Below are 22,165 nucleotides of genomic sequence, written 5' to 3'. Positions count from 1 at the left end.
TCATCAAAATACAATAGAAGAAAAAAATAGAGACTCAGCAGAAACAAAATCAACAACAACAAATATGAGGAAAGGACAATACATAAAGAAAATCTACTCAGCACATAAAATTTAGCGGGAAAAAGAAACTGCCAACAACACACAAAAAAAGACATCAAAGTGATAGCATTAAATTCATACCTATCCATAATTACCCTGAATGTAAATGGACTAAATGCACCCATAAAGAGACAGAGAGTGGCAGAATGGACTAAAAAACACTATCCGTTTATATGCTGCCTACAAGAGACACGTCTTAGACTTAGAGACACAAACAAACTAAAAGTCAAAGCCCAAGCCCAAGCCCACTGCCATCAAGTCAATTCCAACTCATAGCAACCGTATAGGACAGAATAGAACTGCCCGATAGAGTTTCCAAGGAGCGCCTGGTGGATTCAAACTGCCAACCTCTCGGTTAACAGCTGTAGCACTTAACCACTACATCACCTAAACTCAAAAGATTGAAAAAAATATTTCAAGCAAATGACAATCAAAAAAGAGCAGGAGTGGTAGTATTAATTTCAGACAAAATAGACTTTAAAGTTAAATCCATTATAAAGGATAAGAAATGACACTATATAATGATTAAAGGGGCAATAGAACAAGGAGATATAACCATATTATATATTTATACACCCAATGACAGGGCTGTAAGATACATAAAACAAACTCTATCAGCATTAAAAGTGAGGTAGACAGTTCCACAATAATAGGAGACTTCAACACACCACTTTCAGTGAAGGACAAGACATCCAGAAAGAAGCTCAATAAAGACACGGAAGATCTAAATGCCACAATCAACCAACTTGACCTCGTAGACATATACAGAACACTCCACCCAACAGCAACCAAGTATACTTTCTTTTCTAGCGCACATAGAACACTCTCTAGAATAGACCACATATTAGGTCATAAAGCAAACCTTAGCAGAATCCAAAATGCCGAAATATTACAAAACATCTTCTCTGACCATAAGGCCATAAAAGTGGAAATCGATAACAGGAAAAGCAGGGAAAAGAAATCAAACACTTGGAAACTGAACAATACCCTGCTTGAAAAAGGCTGGATTATAGAAGGCATTAAGGATGGAATACAGAAATTCAGAGAATACAATGAGAATGAAAACAGTTCCTATCAGAACCTTTGGGACCCAACAAAAGCGGTGCTCAGAGGCCAATTTATATGAATAAATACACACATACAAAAAGAAGAAAATGCCAAAATCAAAGAATTATCTCTACAACTTGAACAAATAGAAAGAGCAACAAAAGAAACCCACAGGCACCAGAAGAAAACGAATAATAAAAATTAAAGCTGAACAAAATGAAATAGAAAACAGAAAAATAATTGAAAGAATTAACAAGACCAAAAGCTGGTTTTTCGAAAAACTCAACAAAATTGATAAACCACTGGCCAAAATGACAAAAGTAAAATAGGAGAGGAAGCAAATAACTGGAATAAGAAATGAGATGGGCGATATTACAAAAGATCCAACTGAAATTAAAAGAATCATATCAGATTACTATGAAAAACTATACTCAAACAAATTTGAAAACCTAGAAGAAATGGATGAATTCCTAGAAACACACTGCCTACCTAAACTAACACAAACAGAGGTAGAACAACTAAATAGACCCATAACAAAAGAAGAAATTGAAAAGGTAATCAAAAAACTCCCAACAAAAAAAAAGCCCTGGACTGGACAGCTTCACTGCAGAGTTCCATCAAACTTTCAGAGAAGAGTTAACACCACTGCTACTGAAGGTATTTCAGACCATAGAAAAGGATGGGATACTACCAAACTCATCCTATGAAGCCACCATATGCCTGATACCAAAACCAGGTAAAGACACCACAAGAAAAGAAAATTATAGACCTATATCCCTCACAAAGTTAGATGCAAAAATCCTCGGCAAAATTCTAGCCAATAGAATTCATTAACATATCAAAAAAATAATTCACCATGACCAAGTGGGATTCATACCGGGTATGCAGAGATGGTTCAACATTAGAAAAAAAATTAATGTAATCCACCACATAAATAAAGCAAAAGACAAGAATCACATGATTTTATCAATTGATGTAGAAAAGGCATTTGACAAAGTTCAACACCCATTCATGATAAAAACTCTTAGCAAAATAGGAATAGAAGGAAAATTCCTCAACATAATAAAGGGCATTTATACAAAGCCAAAAGCCAAAATCACCCTAAATGGAGAGAACCTAAAAGCATTCCCACTGAGATTGGGAACCAGACAAGGATGCCCTTTATCACTGCTCTTATTCAACACTTTGTTGGAGGTCCTAGCCAGAGCAATTAGGCTAGCTAGATAAAGAAATAAAGGGCATCCAGATTGGCAAGGAAAAAGTAAAAGGATCACTATTTGCAGATGACATGATCTTATACACACAAAACCCTAAAGAATCCTCAAGAAAACTACTGAAACTAATACAGGAGTTCAGCAGAGTATCAGGATACAAGATAAACATACAAAAATCAGTTGGATTCCTCTACATCAACAAAAAGAACATAGAAGGGGAAATCACCAAATCAATGCCATTTACAGTAGCCCCCAAGAGATAAAATACTTAGGAATAAATCTTACCAGAGACGTAAAAGACTTATACAAAGAAAGCTACAGTACACTTCTGCAAGAAACCAAAAGAGACTTACATAAGTAGAAAAATATACTTGCTCATGGATAGGAAGACTTAACATTATAAAAATGTCTATTCTACCCAAAGCAATCTATACATTTAATGCAATTCCAATCCAAATCCCAAAGGCATTCTTTACTGAGATTGAGAAACAAATCACCAACTTCATATGGAAGGGATACAGGCCCCACATAAATAAGACACTACTGAAAAAGAAGAACAAAGTGGGAGGCCTTACTTTATCTGATTTTAGAACCTATTATACCACCACAGTAGTCAAAATAGCCTGGTACTGGTACAAAACAGATACATAAACCAATGGAACAGAATTGAGAATCCAGACATAAATCCGTCCACACATAAGCAGTTGATATTTGACAAAGGCCCTGAAACAGTTAAATGGGGGAAAAGACAGTCTTTTTAACAAATGGTGCTGGCGTAACTGGATATCCATCTGCAAAAAAAAAGAAGACCCATACCTCACTCCATGCACAAAAACTAGCTCAAAATGGATCAAAGACCTAAATATAAAATCTAAAACAATAAAGATCATGAAAGAAAAAATAGAGACAACTTTAGGAGCCCTAATACATGACATAAACAGTATACAAAACATTAATAAGAATGCAGAAGAAAAATTAGATAACTGGGAGCTCCTAAAAATCAAACACCTATGCTCATCCAAAGATTTCACCAAAAGAGTAAAAAGGGTACCTACAGACTGGGAAAAAGTTTTTAGCTATGACATTTCAGATCAGCACCTGATATCTAAAATCTACATAATACTGCAAAAACTCAACTACAAAAAAGACAAATAACCCAATTAAAAAATGGCTAAAAGATATGAATAGACACTTCACTAAAGAAGACATTCAGGTAGCCAACAGATACATGAGAAAATGTTCACAATCATTAGCCATTAAAGAGATGCTGATCAAAACTACAATGAGATTTCATCTCATTCCAAAAAGGTTGTCATTAATCCAAAAGACACAAAATAAAAACTGTTGGAGAGGCTAGCTATGGAGAGATTGGAACACTTATACACTGCTGGTGGGAACGTAAAATTGTACAACCACTTTGGAAATCGATTTGGCACTTCCTTAAAAAGCTAGAAATAGAACTACCATAAAAACATCCAGCAATCCCACTCCTCGGAATATATCCTAGAGAAATAAGAGCCTTTACACGAACAGATATATATTCACACCCATGTTTATTGCAGCACTGTTTACAATAGCAAAAAGATGCAAGCAACCAAGGTGTCCATTAACACATGAATGAATAAATAAATTATGGTATATTCACACAATGGAATAATACACATCGATAAAGAACAGTGAGGAATCTGTGAAACATTTCATAATATGGAGGAACCTGGAAGGCATTATGTTGAGTGAGGAGCATGGGCTGGACACTCAGTTGCAGGACGTGGGGCAGAGCTAGCAGGAAAAGAATGGCACGGCAGGGGTGCTCTGCTGTGGGGCAGCAGATTGGAGCTAGCAGTGGGGAGGGAGAATGGGCAAGGTCATCTGGCTGCAGTGAAGTGGTGCAAAGCCAGCTGGGAGTGAGGGGCATGGGCAATCCTATGCAAACAGAATGAAACACTGTCCAGTCCTGCACCATCTTCACAGTCTTTGCTATGGTGAGCTCATTGTTGCAGCCACTGTGTCAATCCATCTCATCGAAGGTCTTCCTCTTTTTTGCTGACCCTTTACTTTACCAAGCATGATGTCCTTCTCCAGAGACTGGTCCCTCCTGATAACATGTCCAAACTTCATGAGACAAAGTCTTGCCATCCTCACTTCTATGGAGCATTCTGGTTGTATTTCTTCCCAGACAGATTAGTTCGTTCTTCTTGCAGTCCATGGTATATACAACATCCTTCACCAACACCATAATTCAAATAATTCAAATTGAAACACATCAATTCTTCTTCAGTCTTCCTTATTCACTGTCCAGTTTTCACATGCATGTGAGGCGATTGAAAATACCATGGCTTGGGTAGGCCACACATTAGTCCTCTCTATATATCTACAGATATATATAGAGAGAGGGAGAGAAAGATAAAACCGAAACCAAACCCATTGCCGTTGAGTCATTTCTGACGAGTAGCAAAATAGAACTGTCCCCTAGGGTTTCCAAGGAGCACCTGGTGGATTTGAACCACCAACCTTTTGGTTACCAGCCAAACTCTTTCTTAACCACTATACCACCATGGTTTCTAGCTAGATAGATAGACAGGTAGACAGATAGATATCATGTTGCCTGTTTTGTTAGAGACAGAGATATTAAAATGGTAGTATTGAAGGTAGAAGTAGATACGGCTTCCCAAATTCCTGTGAATAATTCAGGGATCCTCAAGGCTCTACAGCACACGGTGGGGAACCACCAGTCAAAGGATTCTCTGGCATCTAGCCATGGCTGAATAAAACATCTCATGGCCTGGGCAATCGACCTCCAAGTATGCAGTAAGTATCATAAAAAAACCTGGTGAAGACATACATTTCATCCAAGAACCAGGAATCTTGGGCTCTTAGCTGTCATGCAGCCTCTACATTATTTTACCTCCTCGAGCCACAGTTTCATCACATGTAAAATGAGGAAGTTTGACCTGGAAGTTTCAAAGATCCTTCCTGCTCTAACTTCCAAGACTCTACACTTAGTTTGTCGGCTGCACTCTCTTTCTTTAGCAGGTCAAGCAGAGTCTCAGTGTGCTAAAAAACTAAATAAAACCTCCAGAAGAGAAGGACTAAACTCCTTCCCTGGCACCCAAAAGTGTGAAAAACTGAAATGTACCTAAGTATTGTCCATGGAAAATGAGCTGTTTTCTTGAGAAGTATAATACAATAATACATAGAAACCACATGTGATAGAGTAGAATTGCCTCCATAGGGTTTTCCAGGCTGTAATCTTTATGGGAGCAGATTGCTAGGTCTTTTCTCTCATAGAAAAAATGAGGGAGTTTGAACTGCCAACCTTTCAGTTAGTAGCTCAGTGCATAATCGTTGTGCCACCAGGGCTCCTTTTATAACACTATATAAGATGCATCAGACACTTTTTTTGGAATGGAATGGGTTATAAGCATATACTACATACCTTGTCTTGTAGCCTTTCACTAACAGTCAGGAGACCCAGCTCCTGGTAAAGAGATTATTCATTAAACTAAAAACCTAGGGGTAGGGCATGCCGCAACTTAACTAATAAAAAACTAATAAAGGGATTTATAATTTTGATAATCTTCTACCCTAAAAAGTATTAGAAATGGGACTTGTACACACGTGAATTTGTAGGTTGACTTGCCTTAAGGAAGACATGGAGATGGAAAAGGTGTTTTCTAGGATCACATTTCAGTCAGTGACTCAGTATGACTTGGAAAATTCTAGCCCCAAAAAGTGTTTGATATGCATTCCATCTTTCCATTTCAGGGCCTGGAAGCTCTCAAGGCATGGCCAGACTCTCCATCTTGCGCTTCATCCTGCTGGCTGCTTTGGTCGACAAGACCCAAGCCTGCTTCTGTGATCGTTACCCATGGACTCAGTGGTCCAGCTGCTCAAAAACCTGCAATTCTGGAACCCAGAGTAGACAGAGGTGAGTGTGAGCTATGTAGCTTTTCTTTGTGTCCTAGGAGACCTCAAGGACTGGGTTAATAACATGAGAAGTGCCATCTAGGCAATGGGGAAGAATATATCTCAAAGTAAGAATTCATGAATTTGGATGGAATTTGAGTCTACTTTGTCCTTTCCATAAAAGTGATGGGTTTCAAAAAGTATTATTAAGAGTCTGTGCAAGATTTGCTGTTGACTATTTAACTTACTTAGAATCACTACTCAAGCTTTTTTTTCGATCAACACACAGCTCTGCTTGCATACACTTAGTGAGTTAATTATAGAGAATTTTCTACTCATTAAAACAGGTCTAACAGGACCTCAATTGAGCAGCACTGTTAGCTATTAGCTTGATTGTTGGCATGTACAAGAAGGCAAGCAAACTGCGTTTACTTGATAATAGTTAATAATTCAGTCTTTTCACAAATTCAGACTACTCATTCCCCATAGTTTCTTCTATAACCATGGAGATGCTCACATGACATAGGGGAGAAAGGCCTATATTTAATGTGTTTTGAATATTATAACACTATTTGGACACTTATTTTAGAAAATAATTTTTAAATACCCTATGCATTTGTCAGTTTGTTATGCTGTGGTGCCTTGCATGTTGCTGTGATGCTGGAAGCTATGCCATTAGTATTTCAAATACCAGTAGGGTCACCTAGGGTGGACAGATAGACAGCTGACATTCCAGACTAAAACAGACTAGGAAGAAGGACCTGGCTGTCTACTTCAGAAAAAAATTAGCCAGTGAAAACCTTATGAAAAGCAGCAAAACATCATCTGATATAGTGCCTGAAGATTAGCTCCTCAAGTTGGAAGGCATTCAAAATACAACTGGGGAAGAGCTGTCTGCTCAAAGTAAAGTTGACCTTAATGATGTGAATGGAGTCAAGCTTTCATGACCCTCATTTGCTGATGTGGCATGACTTAAAATGAGAAGAAACAGCTGCACATATCCACTAATAATAGAAGTGTGGAATGTATGAAGTATGAATCTAGGAAAATTGGAAATAGTCAAAAATGAAATGGAATGTATAAAGATCAATATCTTGGCATCAGTGAGCTGAAATGAACTGGTATTGGCCATTTTAAATCAGAAAATCCTATGGTCTACTATGCTGGAATGACAAATTGAAGAGGAATGGCATTGCATTCACTGTCAAAAAGAACATTTCAAGATCTATTGTGAACTACAATGCTGTCAGTGATAGGATAATATACATACACCTACAAGGAGGACCAATTAATACGGCTATTATTTATATTTGTGGAAACACTGGTGGCGTAGTGGTTAAGTGCTATGGCTGCTAACCAAAGGGTAGGTAGTTCGAATCTGCCAGGCACTCCTTGGAAACTCTATGGGGCAGTTCCACTCTGTCGTATAGGGTTGCTATGAGTCAGAATTGACTCTACGGCACAGGTTTTTTTTTATTATTTATATTTACACACCAATCACTAAGGCCAAAGATGAAGCAATTGAAGATTTTTACCATCTTCTATAATCTGAAATTGATCAAAGATGCATTGATAATTACTGGTGATTGGAATGCAAAAATTGGAAACAAAGAAGAAGCAATAGTATTTGGAAAATATGGCCTTGGTGATAGAAACAATACCAGAGATTGTGTGACAGAATTTTGCAAGATCAATGGCTTCTTCATTGCAAATGCCTTTTTTTCAACAACATAAATGATAACTGTACACACGGATCTCACGAGATGGAACACACAGAAATAAAATTGACTTCATCTGTGGAAAGAGATGATAGAAATGCTCTATATCATCAGTTAGAACAAGGCCAGGGGCCAAACTGTGGACGGAATTGCTCATATGCAAGTTCAAGTTGAAGCTGAAGAAAATTAGAACAATTCCATTAGAGTTAAAGTATAATCTTGAATATATCCCACCTGAATTTAGAGACCATCTCAAGAATATATTTGATGAATTGAACACTAATGACCAAAGATCAGATGAGTTGTAGAATGACATAAAAGACATCATACATGCAGAAAGCAAGAGGTCATTAAAAATACAGGAAGAAAGAAAACATCAAAATAGATGTCTGAAGAGACTCTGAAACTTGCTCTTGAACACAGAGCAGCTAAAGTGAAAGGAAGAAATGATGAAGTAAAAGAGCTGAACAGAAGATTTCAAAGGGCAGCTCAAGAAGACAAAGTAAAGCATTATAATGACATGTGCAAAGACCTGGAGATAGAAAAACAAAAGGGAAGAACATGCTCAACATTTCTCAAGCTGAAAGAACCAAAGCAAAAATTCAAGCCTCAAGTTGAAATTTTGAAGAATTCTACCGGGAAAATATTAAATGACACGGAAGCATCAAAAGAAGATGGACGGGATAAACTGAATGCTTCAAAGGTCAGCGGAACAAGGGCGGGGGTTTGGGGACTATGGCTTAAGCGGACTTCTAAGTCAATTGGCAAAATAAATTCTATTAAGAAAACATTCTGCATCCCACTTTGAAGTGTGGCATCTGGGGTCTTAAATGCTAACAAGCGGCCATCTAAGATGCATCAATTGGTCTCAACCCACCTGGATCAAAGGAAAATGAAGAACACCAAGGTCACACGATAACTACGAGCCCAAGAGACAGAAAGGGCCACATGAACTAGAGACTTACATCATCCTGAGACCAGAAGAACTAGATGGTGCCCAGCCACAACCAATGACTGCCTTGACAGGGAGCACAATAGAGAACCCCTGAGGGAGCAGGAGAACAGTGGGATGCAGACCCTAAATTCTCACAAAAAGACCAGACTTAATGGTCTGACTGAGACTAGAAGAATCCCGGCGGTCATGGTCCCCAAACCTTCTGTTGGCCCAGGACAGGAACCATTCCCGAAGACAACTCATCAGACATGGAAGGGACTGGACAATGGGTTGGAGAGAGATGGTGACGAAGAGTGAGCTACGTGTATCAGGTGGACACTTGAAACTGTGTTGGCATCTCCTGTCTGGAGGGGAGATGGGAGGGTAGAGAGGGTTAGAAACTGGCAAAACAGTCATGAAAGGAGAGACTGGAAGGAGGGAGCAGACTGACTCATTAGGGGGAGAGTAAATGGAAGTATGTAATAAGATGTATATAAGTTTATATGTGACAGACTGACTAGATTTGTAAACTTTCACTTAAGGCACAATAAAAATTATTTAAAAAAAAAAAGATGGACGGAATACACAGGGTCACTGTACTAAAAAGAATTGGTTGACATTCAACCATTTCAGGAGGTAGCATATGAACAAGAACCAATGGTCCTGAAGGAAGAAGTCCAAGCAGCACTGAAGGTATTAGTGAAAATCAAGGCTCCAGGAATTGACAGAATTCCAATTGAGATGTTTCAACAAATGGATGCAACACTGAAAGCTCTCACTAGTCTATGCCAAGAAATTTGGAAGAGAGATACCTGGCCAACTGACTGGAAAAGATCCATATTTTCACCCATTCCAAAGAAAGGTGATCCAACAGAATGTGTAAATTATCAAACAATATCATTAATACCACACACAAATAAAATTTTGCTGAAAATCATTCAAAAGTGGTTGCAGCAGTACATTGACAGAGAACATCCGAACTTCAAGCTGAATTCAGAAGAGGACATAGAATGGGGCATACCATTGCTGATGTCAGATGGATCTTGGCTAAAAGCAGAGAAAACCAGAAAGATGTTTGCCTGTGTTTTACTGACTATGCATGTGGATCATAACAAATCATGGATAACATTGTGAAGAATGGGAATTCCAGAACACTTGTGCTCGTGGGGAACTTGTACGTAGACCAAGAGACAGTTGTTCAAACAGAACAAGGGGATATTGCGTAGTTTAAAATCAGAAAAAGTTTGCATCGAGGTTGTATCCTTTCACTATACTTATTCAATCTGTATACTGAGCAAATAATCTGAGAATTTGGACTATATGAAGAAGAACAGGGCATCAGAAGTGGAGGAAGACTCATTAACAACCTGCGATATGTTAGATGACTCAGCCTTGCTTGCTGAAAGTGAAGACGACTTGAAGCACTTACTGATGAAGCTCAAAGACTACAACCTTCAGTATGGATTGCACCTCAACATAAAGTAAATAAAAATCCTCACAAGTGGACCAATAAGCAACATCACGATAAATGGAGAAATTCTGCTGTGAAAGACCTCTTTAAAGTGTTCAAAAGCAAAGATGTCATTTTGAGGACTAAGGTACGCCTGACCCATGCCATGGTGTTTTCAATCGCCTCATGCGTGTGAAAGCTGGACAATGAATAAGGAAGACTGAAGAAGAATTGGTGCCTTTGAATTGTGGTGTTGGCGAAAAATATGAAATATACTATGGACTGCCAGAAGAATGAACAAATCTGTCTTGCAACAAGTACAGCCAGAATGCTCCTTAGAAGCTAAGACAGCAAGACTTCATCTCCCATACTTAAGAAATGTTATAAGGAGGGACCTGTCCCTGGATAAGGGCATCAATCTTGGTAAAGTAGATGGTCTAAAGAGTTAGACCCTCAAGGAGATGGATTAACACAGTGGCTGCAACAATGGGCTCAAGCATAACAAAGTTGTAAGGCTAGAGCATGACCGAGTAATGTTTCATTCTGTTGTACAAAGGGTCTTTATGAGTCAGAACCAACTTCACAGCACATAACAACAACACATTTTTACATATGTAGTGTGAGCCTCATTAAAATTTCCAATTGACTTCCCCAATAAGCAATGCACTAAGCATGTGAAAACGGATTTGTTTATAAACCTCCCTACTTAAGAAACCTTCAGTAGTGCTCTTATTGCTATTGACTGATATCCATGATGATCCCTTGCAGAATGAAATGAAACACTGCCCTGTCCTGCATCATCCCCATGATGGGTTAGGAATCGGACAATTTTCAGTTGTAATCCATAGGTTTCCATCGGCTGATTTTCAGAAGTAAATCACCAGGTGTTTCTTTGTAGCCCATCATAGTCTTGAAGCTCTGATGAAACCTTTTCAGCATCATAGCAACACACAAGCCGCCACTGACAGACGGCCACTTGGAAGGCAAGAATTCTACTGCTGAACCACCAGCGCCGTCTACTAGCTACCAAATGTAATACAACATATCCTGCCTTCTCAATCATGCATTTGGCAGGCCCGTCCCACAAGCTGTAACCTGGACATGTCATGCCATCTTCTACCTCTAATCTTTGCACATGCTGTTCCCTCTGGACATCTTTCCCTTTGTTACCTGGAGAATTGGCACTAATTTTTCCAGATGTAGCTCTCATGTTACTTTCTCTTTGAATCTGGCCCCATAGCTCCCTGGGCCTCCCTCAATCATTGCACTTAACACATTATGTTATTTTTTTAAACAATCCACAGTAACTTTCTTTTATTCCTTCCTTCTTGTCTTTCACTTCAAGTCCCTCCAGGAGTTCTATTACTGTCATCTCCATGAACATGTGACTCGTGGAGGTCACTTAAAAGAGTTCTATGCCTGACTTGATGTTTAATAATGCTGTACCATTGCTGTCTTGAAATCTTAATTTTTTAACAAGGGGGCTCTGCACTTTAACTTTGTACTGAGCCCCACAAATTATGTAGTCATTCCTGAGTTCCAGTAAATCACAAGAACAGCGCATATGCCAACCTGCCTAACTTTTCATAAAACCTTCTTTCCTTTTATTCACGGTTGTTAATGTTCAATGATGTCTTTCTTATCAGGCTACAGCCACAGTGAATGCACTCTTCCTAAGCAGTTTTTTTCTCACTATTGCAGACAAATAGTAGTGGACCAGTACTATCTGGATAACTTCTGTGACCAGCTTTGCAAGCAGGAGACCAGAGAATGTAACTGGCAAACATGTCCTATCAACTGCCTCCTGGGTGATTACGGGCCGTGGTCAGAATGTGACCCTTGTGTTGAAAAACGGGTAGGTGGGTGATAGGCATAGCTAAGAAATCTGAATCAAGACCCTGATTCCCTGATAGGCTCAGCAATCACAGAAACATTGAATTCCTTTAATTTCTGAAAATAAACTTCCCCACTGCTCAGAGAGCAAAAGCAGGAGCTAGAAAATGAAAATTTCAGTCCAAGAACACCAAAGACATATGGTAAAGATGAACCCAAGAGACAAAAAGGGCCACGTAAACCAGAGACTCCAACAGCCTGAGACTGGAAGAACTAGATGGTGCCCAGCTACCACTGATCACTGCCCTGACAGGGAACATAATAGAAAATCCCTGATGGAGCAGGAGAACAGTGGGATGCAGATCTCAAATTCTCGTAAAAAGACCAGGCTTAATGGTCTGATTGAGGCTGGAGGGACCCTAATGGTCATGGTCCCCGGACCCTTCGTTAGCCCAAGATTGGAACCATTCCCAAAGCCAACTCTATAGGCAGGGAATGGACTGGACTGTAAGATAGACAGTGATACTGGTGAGGAGTGAGCTTCTTGCCTCAAGTAGACACTTAAGACTATGTGGGCAACTCCTGTCTGGAGGCAACATAAGAAGGAAGAGGGGGACAGGAGCTGGTTGAACGCGCACGGCGAATACAGGTGGAGAGGAGGAATGCGCTGTCTCGTTAGGAGGAGAGCAGCTAGGAGTACATAAAGGTGTGTATCAGTTTTTGAATGAGAGAGTGACTTGATTTGTAAATTTTAACCTAAAGTACAATAAGTAAATAATTTTTTTTAAGAAATTCCAGTCCAAGATTTAAAATCAGGCAGAAATTAGGGAAGTGAATTAAAAGCCTGAACTCCCCCCTCCCTGTGAGAAAGTCCATCAATTTGTTTACTGTTCTTAGCTGCAATATTTACCCACCTCGAGCTCATTCCTGTAAGGATCTTGGCCCATGTGAACCCTGGCCAGGTCACGCTGAGCATTCACGCATTACGTAAGAAAAAGAAATTCATTTTTTGAGAATTCATTCTATGTGAGAAACTGTTTTAGGCCCCTTACATGTTGTTGTTGTTGTTGTTGTTGTTATTAGCTGCCATTGAGTTTGTCCCTGACTCATGAGGACCCCATTCACGACAGAATGAAACCGCGCCTGTCCCACTTCATCCCCATGATTGGTAGTGGATCAAACCATGCTGATCCATAGAGTTTTCATTGGTTGATTTTCAGAAGTAGATCTCCAGGCCTGTCTTCCTAGTCTGTCTTAGTCTGTAAGCTCTGCTGAAACTTGTTCAGCATCTTAGCAACACATGAGCCTCCACCGACAGACAGGTGGTGGCTCTGCATGTGGTGCACTGGCCAAGAATTGAACCCAGGTCTCCTACATGGAAGACGACAATTCTACCACTGAACCACCACTACTCCCATAGGCCCCTTACATACATCACCTTACTTAATCTTCTTTTCAAACTGTGCTTTTCTACTCATTTTATAGATAAGGAAGTTACAGCTCACAGGTGGGTAAGCAATTTGCCCAAGTATACACCACTAATTAATGGAGGAGCCACATTTCGATCTTGGGATTTTCTGACTTCGAAGTCATTACTCTTCAGCCCTTCAGAGTTCTAGCCTTTATTCACTCTTAATTTGACTATTTGCCATTCGAAATTTTTTTAAAATGTGGAGAATATGTTAACCTTGGTTTCCATGGTTACCTCCTTGTGCAAAAGGACCTCAAAAATCCTTTCACATTTATCATTCCACACTATCTTTGACATGCAGAGGGGCTATTATTATTGCCTAGAAAAATTTACTGCACTCAGGAGACTCTCAGTAAATATTTGTGCATTCGATTTAATTTAGGATCGTGTAATTTCAGAATTAGAAGAGATTTTAGAAATCTTTTTGCCCCACTTTCTCATCTTACAGGTTGGGAAACTGCGGCAGAGAGAGGTAGTGACTTCCCTAAGGATGAACAATAATTGAATTGGAAGAACTGTTAGTAAAATTTATGTCACAACAACGTTGGAATTAAGAAGCCCAGTTTTGATCAAAAAGGAGAAAATGCAGAACATAATTTCAAATTCCCATGGAATTCATATTTTTGGAGCCATAGTGACTGGAAAAAAATTTTTTTTCTTTAGTGACTGGATGAACCCCCAAAACTATTGCCCTGAGATAATCTTTAAATCTTAAACCAAAAATATCCTCCTGAAGTCTCCTTAAAATCAAACAATAATTCAGCTCAACTTGTACAGAGTGTCTGCCCTGAGCATTGTGCTCTTTTAAGATCTAACTATAGGGGATCAAACTGACAACCAAAACCAAACCCAGTGCCGTCGAATCGATTCCAACTCATAGCGACCCTATAGGACAGAGTAGAACTCCCCCCATAGAGTTTCCAAGGAGCGCCTGGCGGATTCTAACTGTTGACCCTTGGGTTAGCAGCCATAGCACTTAACCACTACACCACCAGGACAACAGCGACTAAAAAAATTAGATGGGAAACTTAGGGGGCAGTGAGCTTATGTTAACGGGGGAGGAATAATTTGGAAAAGGAGAGTGAGAATGTTTGCACAACTCAGATAATGCAATCAATGTCACTGAAGTCTACATGTAGAAATTGTTACATTTGTGTATGCTGTGCTGTGTATATTCCCAACAGTAACAACAAAAAATAAATTATAAGAAAAAAAAATGCCCAGTTTTCTTAAGTATATTCTGGCATAGACCCAACCTCAGAGTTACATTTCTCTCTTTTCCTTTCAGTTTAAGTCTAGGTCTATCTTGCGCCCCAGTCAATTTGGGGGACAGCCATGTACTGAACCCCTGGTGACCTTTCAACCATGCGTTCCATCCAAGCTCTGCAAAATTGAAGAGGTCGACTGCAAGAATAAATTCCGCTGTGACAGTGGTAATGTACTTTTATAAAATGTTCAGTCTCGACCGAAAATAACTTGACTAAACCAAAGTTATTCCAACTGTCAGTAAAAGCCATGACAGAGAAGCCCTGTTACATTTTAAAGCATGGAGGTGGGTAGAAGGGTTATGCTACCAAACCCCAAGCTAAACATGTAATTACATGTGTGAAATTGCAGCTTTCAAGTTGTAATCATCTTGACCATTTGCTCATCAAGTAGTGGTGCCCAGGTCCCTATCCTGTTATAAAGGAAGAAGAGAGAAGAGGAGGAGTAAAAACAGTAGTAGGTAGATATTTTTAAAAATTGGCTGTTAATAAGCACAAATGTCAATAGTCGGAATAAGCAAATGAAAAGAAGTAATACATTTAAAAGATCTTCAATATAGTTTATTAACATAAAAATATTAGTAGTATGCTAATTTTTTTTATTATGTCAGGGGATGACTAGAGAGGACATGACAAATTTTTGTGGTTGGTCCCTGAACTAGCTACAAAGTTAACTCCAAAAGAGGAATCCAAAAATGATTTAAAGTGTGGCAGCACCACCTTCAAGTCTTATACCCACCCGATGCATAAATTCTGGTATCCAAATTTCGTTGAATCGTAATCAAGTCTTGAATATACTGCTTAATCATGTGTATTCTCTTGCTAATTTATAGTTCCCAAATGTTCACCATTTTGAACAGTCTAGGCCAGATTTCAGCAAACTTTTTCTATAAAGGTCCAGAGAGCAAATCTGCAAAGGTTTTGCAGGTCATATGGCCTCTGTGGCAGCTATTCGACTCTGGTAGTGTAGTTCTAAATCAGCCATAGATGATATATAAACAAACAAGCAAGCCTGTGTTCCAATAAAATTGTATTTAGAAAATCAGGCAGCAGGTAGTCTCAGACCCACAAGCTAGAATTCTCTGACCTCTAAATAATCACTTTGAATTTAAAACAAGATTAGAGTTCAGATGAATAAAACCCACTTCATTGCCATGTGATCTGAAACACGCTGAAAAGTAAAGTGCTTCTAACTAGATAATAGCAGATTTCAAATCCCATAGATAACTGACCCAAGAATTCGGATCTAAATTTTTTCTCTCTTTCTTCCTTGCTTCCTGACTTCAGCTTTGCCAACCTTTTCTGAATATCAGACAGGAATCCTGGTGTCACGGTTGTCCCCCTATACCTCTCAAACCTGGGATAAGTGTCGGTAGGAAGACATACATCATGTCTGTATGAATAAGATCATGTTACACATTGAAAGAAGAGGAAATATGAGCAAAATCCTTGTTGGGAATGAACTAGAGGAATCCAGACCTGAGCATTACATCCAAACTATTAAAATCAATGTTTAGAAACTGGTGTGAATATTCGGAGCTTGAGAAATGGTTTTTAGAACAAATAACCAGGAAGGACTCTTCTATTCAACAGATTATAAACTGATGAACTTTATTATCAAGAGAGCCTTGTTTAGGCGAAAAATATTCACAAATATGAAAAGACTTTAGTTAAATCCATGGGTCACCAATCCATAATAAGCTATTTCAGGAAAGTTATGTGTCAGCACAGATGATTTCCAGTTCATTAGCAGCATGTCCATAAAAAAAGTTGCTATCTAGTCAATTCCAACTCATGGTAACCCCTTGTGTGTCAGAGTAGAACTGTGCTCCATGGCCTTTTCAATAGATGATTTTTCAGAAGTAGATTGCCAGGCCTTTCTTCTGAGGTATCTGTGGGTGAACTTGAACTGACAACTTTTGGGTTAGCAGTTGAGCACATTTACTTTTTTTACCACCCAGGGATTCCAATATGTCCCTAGCTGTTGCTAAAACACTGAACTATTGAAATTCATCTGTAATGGTTGGTAAATAACTGCTGTCCTGAGCTTTCTGAGTAACCCCTGCCCTGCTGCCTAGACTCCTTCACCAGGAACATAGAGATTTTCCCATGATCCAGCCACTAGTGGGTTAATTCCCCACACAGCCATGGTTGGCAATCATTCTGATTAGGTGGTATCATGGAAAATTGGTTGTTAAATATTCCATTAAAGATAACATACTACTTTCCTCCCTAAAAACATCCACTAATACCACTCTCAAAGGGAATAGGAGGTTGCCTGGACCACTACTGTCTGACTTAGGTAGAAATTTGGCCTTCAATTAACAGAGAACTGTCTATCCTAAAGAAGCCCTCGTGGCACAGTGGTGAAAGTGCTTTGCTGCTACACAAAAGGTCGGCTGCGGTTCAAACCCACCAGCTGCTCTACAGGAGAAAGATGTGGCAGTCTTCTCCCGTAAAGATTACAGCCTTGGAAACCCTATGGGACAGTTCTACTCTATCCTATAGGACCACTCTGAAGTGGAATCAACTTGACTGGAATGGGTTTGGTTTGGGTCTATCCTAAACAGATTTACCCTTTCCCCTTACCTCGCTCATGATTGCTGTTCAGAATCCCCCATGAGTCCCCAAGACTTAATATACTATTTTAATGTACCCATGGATCTTTGAGAATTAATCCTGAGTAATCCCCCCCAAAAAAAAAATTTTTTTTTTTAATCCCCAGGCACTGTGTTAACGCCTCTCTCAAAGTCCTAATTTTAAGTATAGAAGACTGCAGAATTTGCAAGTGGTTATAAAAATAGTATGGTCTTTACAGTAACACAAATTAGTTTAAGTTGATAGGAAAAACTTGTGCAATTTCTAATTGATTACATAGCTCTAGGTCCAAGTGTGTGTGTGCACGTGCTGGGTAAAGCATGCTGACTTCTGCAAATTCTGCACCATCCAAACTGCCCCTTACCTTTCACATCCCTTCTTTGGTGTAGGATATACTCATGGCTTACACTATTTCTCCCCATGAGCTTCCTATTTCATTGAGCCTCCGTGGTCTGGAATATTCTCAGCTGTGTCATTTTTGAAATCCATTGCTATATATCACTCAAGAGGTGTCCTCTTCTCTTTATCCCTACTCTTGCTAGTAGACCCTCTCCAAAATCCCTAGAAGTATTAAATGGGTAGACTTTCTCATTCTAACATATTGTATACCCTGCTCACAGAGCTGTGCTGTGCATGTGTATCTCCTACTCTGTCTCATAAAATGTGATGGTTTTCTTTTATTTTCAAATGCAACCATATCAAAAATTAGCTTTTGTATCAATTTTCAAGTGTCACATTTAAAACCTTTTAAAAGTGTACAATATGTTCATGTATTCAGAAAAAAAATTCTCTATTTCAAACTAAATTACTGTCTTAGTTATCTAGTTCTGCTATAACAAGAAATACCACAAGCAGATGGCTTTAACAAACAAAACTATTTTCTCATAGTTTAGGAGGCTAGAATTCTGAATTCAGGGTGTTAGCTCTAGGGGAAGGCTTTTTGCCTCTGTTGGCTCTGGGGAAATTCCTCATCTCCCTTCAACATCTGTGGGCCCAACATTCCTTGGTGATCTCCATGTGTCTTGGGATCAATCTTCCCCTGGGTCTAGGAGCTTCTCAGTGCAGGGACCCTGGGTCCGAAGAATGTGCTCTGCTCTGCTTCTTCCTGATGGTAGTGAAGGCCCTTTTCTCTCTGCTTGCTTCTCTCTCCTTTTATTTCTTGTGAGACAAAAGTGAAGCTGTGACTTAAGTAAGGTGGTGTGACTCAAGATACACCACACCCTAATACCATCTAATAGAGGTTTTCGGATTTACAACACATAAAATGGAGGATAGTTACATAATATCACAAAATGGAGGATGATTACATCAGATCAAAATTATGGAAGACAGTTAAGTAATACTGGGAATCATGGTCTAGCCAAGTTGACACATATTTTAGGGGGACACAATTCAATCCATGACAATTACTCACCCTATTCTGCCCTAAAATAAACAAACAAAAAACTACAGAGATGTACTGTTCGAAAAACAGAGCATCCTTCAAGTTATATCTTCGGATTGACAGAAATTCAATTCCATCTGTATTTTCAGTCTTGTATAATAATGGTGCTCATAATTATAATTCTTTATAATAATGATTCAGAAGCAATGTAAGGTTTTGAATAATCAAAAGAAGACATAATTATATTCATTATGTTCTACTTTCTTAGTAAAGAGTGCTATCCAAAACAGTTGAAGCTATGTGCTTTCTGAGGAACATTCTATTAATCAAAAATTTTAATTAATCAGAACATTCAATTTCCCCAAGCATTTGAGTTAGTCAAAATAGTTTTACATAGCTATAGTGAGATGCTTGTCACAACTTAAAAGTAGTCAACTGGATGGTCTACAGTAAAACATTTAATCATTGTCATGTGATACCCATACATACTGTTACAGATGCCAGGATCCCTGGTTACAGGCAAGAGGATTAGGAGCAGGGGAGGGGAAATCTCTTATTGTACACAGAGCATTTCAATTTCTGTAATATATATTTGCACTCTGATCTCTGGGAGTCTTATAAAATTTAATAAATCAAAAAGGGAAGGGAAATATCTGAGTACATGTGGTTTTTACCACTTTCTATATTCTCTCACTCAATTTACTACCTAATACTATAGTGTCTAGGCACTTACCTTGTCCAAAAAATAACTATATATAATAAAACTATTATATATATTAACAGTTTATACTGGATATATATATTAAAATATTTAGTAGTTATGTATGTTAAAATAATTATATATAGTAAGATAAATGTACAGTTTGATTTTGGCAAATGTATGTACCCATATAAACAACCCCCAATCAAGATATAGGATATTTCCATAAACTCATAAAGTTCCTTCCTTCACCTTTTCAGTCAATCCCATCCTCGTCCTTGAACTTCATGTAAAGAAATCATACGTCATGACTCTTACGTGTCTGACTTCTTTTGTTCAACTGTAAAATTATAGTTTCTTAAATGAAAACAGTGACCTTGAGTCTGCCATCCTGGATCAAAACAAATTCTGAACCTACCGTTAATTTGCTCACATACAACATGATCTTGAAATCTGCAGTAAGTTTACTGTAATGGGAATGGGATTCTGGAATCAATTCTCTATATCAAAACAATCAGCCCAATAGTGAACTAAATAATTCTGTGGTGACTCTTATAATCCTAAAAAAAAGAAAGAAAATATCACCTTATCACTTCATTTCCATATGTTCCTAAATTTTTATCAAAAATAATGAAAACTTTCCTTCAAGTTTACCTGGAAATTTAAAGCATCTGTATTGCAAGTGTATAAATCCTTTGTTAAGTGATAATTTGTTGTCGATGTTGTTTGCTTTTCTTGACTAGGCCGCTGCATTGCTAGCAAGTTGGAATGCAATGGAGAGAATGACTGTGGAGACAATTCAGATGAAAGGGACTGTGGGAGAACAAAGGCAGTATGCCCGCGAAATTATTACCCCATCCCTAGTGTGCAGCTAATGGGTACGGGGTAGGTAACTTTCATTTATCATTTTGGGGTGGAAAGGCATCTCGGAACTAATGGGTTGGATGCTGAGAGCAATGAAGCAATGACACAAGTCATTGTCCACCTTCCTAGCCAGCTCTGTCTGTGATAATGGCTACCATACGCAGGTGGCCTATGGCCATGATCCTCATGCCTGGGAAATACAAGGATTAATATGTGCATGTTTACTTTGTGCCAGGCAATGTTGTGGGCCTTCCATAAACATGGCCTTCTTTACATCTCATCACATCGCTATTTCAGATGTTCCTGAAATAGGAGGATTAGAATTTCTAATTCTGACAGGAATTCTAATTCTGACAGCTCTGGAGAGGATCAGAGCAGACTGGTAATGGCAGGTGCCAGGATGGATTCCCAGGACTAGGTCTTAAATGGGTAAGTAAGACCCATAAATACCAGGAGCAAATGGAGAAAGTGGATATCAGGGAAGCATGCCTATGAGAGTGTAGAAAGTCAAAACAATAAAGAAGCAACACCAGTCCTCCAGTGTGAGAGGCAAGCCCAGGATAATAATGGGAGACAGAGTCAGAAGAAAAGTTAGGCCCAGATAGAAAAGAGAGTGTGAGAAAAAATGGTGTGGAGAGAGGTAAGGTGAACATGACCAGGGTGCCCAAAACTTCCTCTTACACAGACCATGTGGGGCATAAAAAAAAAAAAAAAAAATTTTTTTTTTTTTTTTTTTTTTGGTCAATATAATTTAAAGTCAGAAGGTCAGACCTGCATTGCCATCTAATGCTATATGCTCAACTCACAAATCAAGATACTGAGCCTCAGAAGGGTTAAATAGCGGTTCAAGTCCACCAACTAGTAAATGGTGGGACCAGGATTCAAATCCAGACTTTAAAATTCAAGTTATTTCCACTATTTCATGCTGACTCAGAAAAATATTTACATTAGAGGTGTGAACATACTGGATGATGCATCAAGAGACCATTCAACCCTCCTCTCTATCTCTGAATAGTGCTCAGAAATTCTAATGCACCTATTTCAGGACTATCTCCTCATGAGAGCATTGGGAGTTTGGCAAGGGATTCTAAATTCATTACGCTGGGCCAGTGTCTTGGAAAACTTTAGGAAATAAAAGGTAAGTCATTGAAACAAAAGAAGTAAGCCCTAGTTGAAAGCATAAGAAAAATTAACAAAGATAGCCTCTTGTGCCTTCCTCTTCCTATAATAAAGACATTTCCCTTAAATTTTTAGCCAGAAGGCAGATATTTTGCTATTGGTTTTTATTGCTTCATACTGGACTCTTTTTTTATTTAAGTATTTACTTATGCTGCCAGAGTTGCATAATATGAAACCTTGAAGCACCGAAGACAAACGGCAACAATTGAAAGTACGGCCTCACTTGATTTAGAATAAAAACCAGAAGATTGGGCCAAATTCAGGAACACCAATAAAGTGGAACAACCGTTAGTCTGGAAGTAAGAAGAGCTGGTTCTAGGGCTAGTTCTGCATTGACTTACTACATCACAGCCAAGTTATTTAACATCTCTGAGCCTCAGTTTTCTCATCTGTATGTTGAACAATTACAAACTGATTTGAGGTTCTGTACTAAGAAATCCCAATTAGGGCTGATTCCAATGAGAGTACTTGAACATCACCTTCTTATCAATGTGCAGAAATAG

At 38.8% G+C, this 22,165-nt stretch overlaps 1 protein-coding gene across 1 annotated transcript in view; it reads left to right on the top strand.

Moving 5' to 3' along the window:
- Positions 1-6,145: 6,145 nt before the first annotated feature.
- Positions 6,146-22,165, top strand: part of C6 (complement C6) — a 75,888-nt gene continuing 59,868 nt past the window's right edge. Inside the window, exons 1-4 of the mRNA XM_003407898.4 lie at positions 6,146-6,288; positions 12,070-12,223; positions 14,961-15,105; positions 20,363-20,504. Coding sequence (XP_003407946.2) covers positions 6,146-6,288; positions 12,070-12,223; positions 14,961-15,105; positions 20,363-20,504 — 584 coding nt within the window. The remainder of the gene's footprint in view (positions 6,289-12,069; positions 12,224-14,960; positions 15,106-20,362; positions 20,505-22,165) is intronic.

This window comes from Loxodonta africana, chromosome 2, assembly GCF_030014295.1.
Source record: "Loxodonta africana isolate mLoxAfr1 chromosome 2, mLoxAfr1.hap2, whole genome shotgun sequence".
Taxonomy (NCBI): domain Eukaryota; kingdom Metazoa; phylum Chordata; class Mammalia; order Proboscidea; family Elephantidae; genus Loxodonta; species Loxodonta africana.
This window is presented reverse-complemented; position numbering and strand designations above follow the sequence as displayed.